The following is a 5,564-nucleotide window of genomic DNA, read 5'->3' as shown; positions in this document are numbered from 1 at the left end:
GGGGCCGGGGGGCGCAAGGCCAGGAGGCGTTTGGGCTTCAGCAGGCCCACTGGGGGGTCACAGCCCGAGGCTGGCAGGAGGGAAGCGCAGCCGTGGGCTCGCCCCCAAGCCAGTCTGCCGCTGCCGGCAGCCGCTCGGAGCGTGACTCGGCAGAAATCCTCGGCGGCTGGCTTTGACGAGAGGGCGCCCGGGAAGGCATGGTCTTAGCTGGCCCACGCGGGCACGCCGGCTCCCGGGCAGGGCGCCCCCCGCGGGACTCCTCCCGGCCTCCTGTCTGCAGAGCCCTGGCCGAGGAGGGCGGTGGCCGCTGCCTGTTTGCGCCCTGCGCAGGAGAGGGCAGGACCTGCCGGAGGCGCAGAGTGAAGACCAGGGTGAGAACACCCAGTGGGGGCCGGTCCTGGTCCTCGGTGCTGCAGCTGCAGGCCCCGGGGGCACGGGGGCTGAGGCCCCAGCTGGAAGCTTCCTGAGCCAGGGCGGCACCCCTTGGGGCCTCTGCTGACCCCTCCCCCTCCCCTCAGCAGTGCTGGTCAGTCTGCCGCTCTTTCTCCCCCCTGGTGACTCCTCCCCCTGCGCCTCTGGCCTGTCCCCCGTTCTGTGCACACATAAATCTTAATTTTTTCAAAAAAAAAAGCAACATCTCAGTGGCGGAGCAGCTGACCCCCGGAGGCGCGGCTGCGCGCTCCCTGACGTCTACCGTCCACCCTCAGGGCCGGCCGCCGGCCTCTGTGGGCTTTCAGGGTCCCACCCCGCCGCACAGCCCGCTCGGCTCCCTTTTTGTTTTAAGATGTATCTATTCATGCACACAGAACTGGGGAGCAGGCCCGAGGTGTGGGGGTGAGAGGACTCACCCGAGACAGAGCGGGGAGCAGGACAGGCAGATGACAAAGTCCACTGCTGAGGGGGCAGCGGGGAGGCAGGAGAGGGCTGCCGCGCCCTGGGGGTCCTCTCCGGGGCGGGACCGGACTCTGCTGAAGCGGCTGCGGCAGCCCGCGCTCTTGCCCTCCAGGTGCAGGGGTCTCTTCCCCCAGGCAGAGCCGCAAGCGGCCCCAGCAGCAGCCTGTCCTGAGCAGCTGCGAGGCTCAGGCGCCCCCGGGGTGCTGCTGGCGCCCCTGGACTGGGGCCGCGGGCACATGCAGCGCGTTGGTGCCAAACGCTGGGGAGCAGGCGGGGCAAGGCCTTCAACCCAGCCCCGCCCGGGGCGCCCTGGCGCGGGGAGCCGCTGCCTCCACCCCGGCCAGGGGTTTCTTCCCACCCACGTGCCCCCGAAAGTTAGTGCGGCGTCTCCCTGCCAGTCCGTGAGCCAGTCCGGTGGGCCGCGCTGGGGCCGCGGCGGGGTGAGGAGGCACCATGTGGCCTCGGGTCTGTGCCCCACGCAGCCAGCTGCTCCAGGCCCCCCCGCCTCCCTGCAGGGTGCCCCCTGCGGGGGGAGGGCGCTGGCCTCAGGAGCTGACCGGGGAGGTCAGTGTCCGTCCCGCCCCCTCAGGCCCATGCTGCCCTCCAGGGACCCCGCGCCCGGGGACTAGCTGGGGGCTGCCTGGAGCCCGGACCCCAGGGGGAGGAGCCTGCAGGGCCCCTCTGGGGTGTGCCTTTGCGGGGCTGTCTCCTGTTGGGGACCCCTGCGGCCTCTGGGGCTGGTTCCTCTAGGGAGTGAGCTGAAATGGGAGGCCCAGAGCCGTGTGGGGGGCGGCAGGCCCCGGGGACAGTGGCCCCATGGCCCATGGGTTCAAGAGAGGTGAAAACCCATGGGGTGGGGAGTGGCACGCTGGGGCACCAGATTGTGGGTCACGCCAGCCCGGCACCCAGGGACGGAGCTGGGAGATGTCCGGCATCACCACCTCCCCGCTGCCACAGCGTCACTGGTTGGGGGTGCTGGTGGGGACATGACGGTGCGGACCCAGCACCCCTCTGGGCTGACAGTGGGGAAAGCTCTCGGCCAGGCCTGGGGTGGTGCCCGAGACGGCTTCCTGCCCAGCCAGTAACAGCGCCCGCCCCCGGGGCCGCACCCCAAGGTGCCACCAGCCGCGCCCAGTCAGCAGCCTCCACCTGCCATGTAGGGCCCCTCCCACAGAGCCGCGGGGCTGCGGGGTGCTCCCCACTAAGTCCCCCGAGATGCGAGAGACCCTCCGGGAGCAAGAGGCCTCGGGGGCGGCCGGCCCTTCTCCCAGACCGCCTCTGCCGGAGCAGGGCCTCACTGGGCCGCTCCCGACGCAGCAGTGGGGACAGGAGCCGGCAGGGCCAGGCGGCCTCACAGGCCACGCACACCAGGACAGTCGTCCCTGCTCAGCAGAGCCGGCCCCCAGGAATCCAGAACCGGAGGGGGGCCGGGTGTCTGCCCAAAGGGCGAGCAGCCCCAGGCAGGAGGGCGTCCTTGGGGCTAACAGCGGCCGCTCTCCGGCTGTCCCCCGGCCCCTCCCCTGGGGGGAGCTTCCTGGCACCACCCTCTGGCTCCCGAGCCTGCGATCCCTGCTGTCCTTGTGACTGGACCTTGGAGCGCTCCTGGGTCCTTTCCCCCTGGGCATGTCCCAGCACCCCGCCTGCTCCCACCTCTAATCCCGCCTCACCCCCGGAGCCCTTCCTTCGCCCCCCAGCAGCTGGACGTCCCCGGGGCCCGGCTGCCCTCCCAGGCCACCTCCTGTCTGTGCTCCCAGAGGGGCCCCCTCTGGACAAGCGGGTGCCTCAGTGGTGTTTCCGGGATGCTTGGTGTCCTGCCTGCTTGCCGGAGACCTGCTGACGCTGTGGAGCCTGATGGCCCACGGGGTCTCCTTGGCCACCCTTTACCACCGGCTGGGGCCTGTTTGGTGACCCTCACCCACCCCAAAGGCCCGCCCAGGCTGTGTCCTCGCCTGTCTGGCCCTGCCCAGAGGTCTCCCTGCCCATGCACAGCTCTGGGTCCTCGGGGAACGTGGGGGCCGTCTGGGCACCTCCCGGTGGGTGGGGCCGGCCTGGGGCCCCGGGCTGCAGAGGCAGCGGTGCAAGAGTGGGGTGACGCCCCTGCTACCCAACACCGGTCCCCAAGCGGGACCCCAGTGGGCTTCTGTGGGTGCTGGTGAAGGTCTGCAGCGCTCCTGCCCCGCCTTGGGCAGCCCAGGGGCCGTGGGGTGTGACCTGTGACCCTGGCTTTCAGGGCCCGGCCCGGGAAGATGGCCCACTACGGGAGGTGCCTGGACACCGCGAGGGAGCAGCTCGGCAAGTTCAAGGCCAGCAAGGACAGCCTGGAGCAGTTCCTGGAGGCCGCGGCCAGCTCCCTGCAGGCAGGCGCCCAGCCCTCCCCACCCCCAGCTGCCTTCCTCCCGCCTGCCGGGCCCCCCACCCCTGGCCACGTGGCACGCCTGCCCCAGGAATGCCCTCAGACCACCTTCTGAGAGAAACGCGTAGCTCGGACTGTCCTCGCAGGACACAGGAGGCCCAGCCTTGCAGCCCGACTCCTGGGCCAGAAATGCCACAGAGCCGGGACCCCTGCGGGGCTCGTGGGCGCAGAGCTGTGGGGTCCCCTGGGCCCCAGAGCACGTGAACGGCCGAACGCGCCACCCAGCCGCTACCTGGCTTGGAAACCGACTTGTTGGGGTGACTAAGTGACAACCAGAGAGGCCATTCTCGATTCAGAGTGGGGCCTCATGAGGGGAGGAACACGGGGACCCAGCGCCCTGGCTGGTGACAGCAGACCCCAGCCCAGCGGGGCGCCGCCGCAGGGGAAGCCGGGCAAGCCCACCATGCCCAGGAAGGAAGCAGCTGGCCACGCCTCCCTCCTGGACACCCAGCCTCCAGAAGAGGCCTTCCTGCTGAGCTCCAGTTTTAAAGACCTAGTTATTTATGCACACACGAGCTGGGGTGCAGGCCAGAGGTGCAGGGGCGGTGAGGGGACTCGCCAGAGACAGACTGGGGAGCAGAGCGGGCAGATGGACCAAGGACACCTCTGAGGGAGCAGCGGGAGCCAGGAGGGGCCTGCTGCGGCCTGGGGTCCCGCAGCGCGGCGTGTTAAGCCCCTGCACCACCAGGGAGGCCGGGCCCTTGTTTTCAGGCGCCGCGTCTGTGCTGTTTGTCACAGCTGCCCAGCAAGCCCAGGAGCCCCCTGTGGGAGCTGGGCGGCACCAGAGCTGCTGCGAGATGCGGGCACGAGCGAGGGGGCATCTGTCGCGCAGGTGCCGCCAGCTGGGCCGGCTTCCCCCAGGGGGCGGGGTCCTGGCCGTGGGCGGGGCCTGGGTCTAGGCAGAGTCCTGGCTGTGGGCGGGGCCTAGCTGTGGGCGGGCTTCTGGCTATGGGCGGGGGCTGATTGGGGGCGTGGCCTGGGTCTAGGCCGAGTCCTGGCTGTGGGCGGGCTTCTGGCTGTGGGTGGGGCCTGTATGGGCGTGGCCTGGCTGGGGCGGGGCCTGGCTGTGGGTGGAATCCTTGGCTGCTGGGCTCGCAGTTGTCCAAGGACCCCCTGGCCGGGACTCTTGGCCCAGTTGTGCACCTGGGGCCTGCGGCCTGACCCTATTGACAGGGCCAGCTCCCACCTCCCAGCCAGGGCGGAGGCTGCGGAAGGGCCTCCAGGCCCTGCCTTCTCACCCCTGCTGGGGGGCCAGCCCGCTCAGCACTACCTAGGGGTCGGGGAACCTGAGCGGGAAACCAAGGCAGACGCCTGCATGCGGAGGTCAGAGTTGGTGTTGAGGCAGCCTGCCCCCACGTCGTGCCGCAGGAACTGGGCCTGCAGGGGCGGCAGCGTCTGAGCAGCCGTGCGTGGGGGCAGGGGCAGGAACCCAGCACGTGGCGCCTCTGCGGCCATGCTGAGGTCCTTCTGGGCTGCTCCGGAGGACGATGGGCACCGTCTGACTTCCAACTTGAAAGACTGGCAGCTGGGCTGGAAGGAGACGAAGCAGGGGCAGGGCGAGCAGCAGGAGCTCTGGGGTACCCAGCACGGGGGCAAAGGCTGAGCGGCAGAAGGGCCCCAGCCTGGGGTAGAGGGGTGCTGGAGGAGCAGACCTGAGGGCAGCCCCAGACCCGAGGCCAGCAGGCTCCTGGGCTCGATCCACCCGGTGCCCTTTGGACTCAGCACATTTTCAGCTGAGTCTGCAGTCCTCGGAGATGGGGAGCTGTGGGGGGCTAGGGTCCTGCGGCTGGGGCCCCGTGTCTGCCGGGAGCCCAGGGGCCTGGCGGCCGACCCGACCCTCGAGGGAGCCTGGGTTTGTCCTGTGAGGTTCGGCCACCTCTGCGGGAAGGGCTGCAGGGTCAGTGGTCAGTGTCTGGGCAGCCCTGTGGGCCTTCGCGGCCACTGCCCCACCGCACCCCACCCTGGGGTCCTGTAAGAGCTGGAGGGGCCAGGTGGTGTCTGCGCCCCAGAGCAGAGGCTGCCCAAAACGTTCTCAGGCTTCTGTCGCCGTGACAGCAGACAGGAGGGCCGGCACCTCGAGGCCGGTCTGAGCCGGCGCCCTCCTCACGGCCAGTTCCTGTCGGACTAAAGCAAGGGGCGGCACAAAGGAAGAGATTTGAGCTCAAAAGGGTGGAGCAGGGGCCTCCGGGGGCCGGAGGTGAGTCTCAGGCTGTCACCATCTCAGCCGCCATGACCCCGCCAGGAGGGACCCCGGGGC

General features: G+C 70.3%; 1 protein-coding gene across 1 annotated transcript in view; it reads left to right on the top strand.

The window, feature by feature from the left end:
- The first annotated feature begins 172 nt into the window (after positions 1–172).
- CFAP99 (cilia and flagella associated protein 99) overlaps positions 173–5,564 on the top strand; it is a 20,708-nt gene continuing 15,316 nt past the window's right edge. The window contains exons 1-2 of the mRNA XM_012724066.1: positions 173–371; positions 3,125–3,361. Of these exons, the coding sequence (XP_012579520.1) occupies positions 3,141–3,361 (221 nt within the window). The 5' untranslated portion in view covers positions 173–371; positions 3,125–3,140. The remainder of the gene's footprint in view (positions 372–3,124; positions 3,362–5,564) is intronic.

Source organism: Condylura cristata, unplaced genomic scaffold, assembly GCF_000260355.1.
Source record: "Condylura cristata isolate star-nosed mole 26May11 unplaced genomic scaffold, ConCri1.0 scaffold00012, whole genome shotgun sequence".
Lineage (NCBI taxonomy): Eukaryota > Metazoa > Chordata > Mammalia > Eulipotyphla > Talpidae > Condylura > Condylura cristata.
The sequence above is the reverse complement of the archived record's forward strand: the minus strand, read 5'-3'. Positions and strand labels throughout refer to the sequence as shown.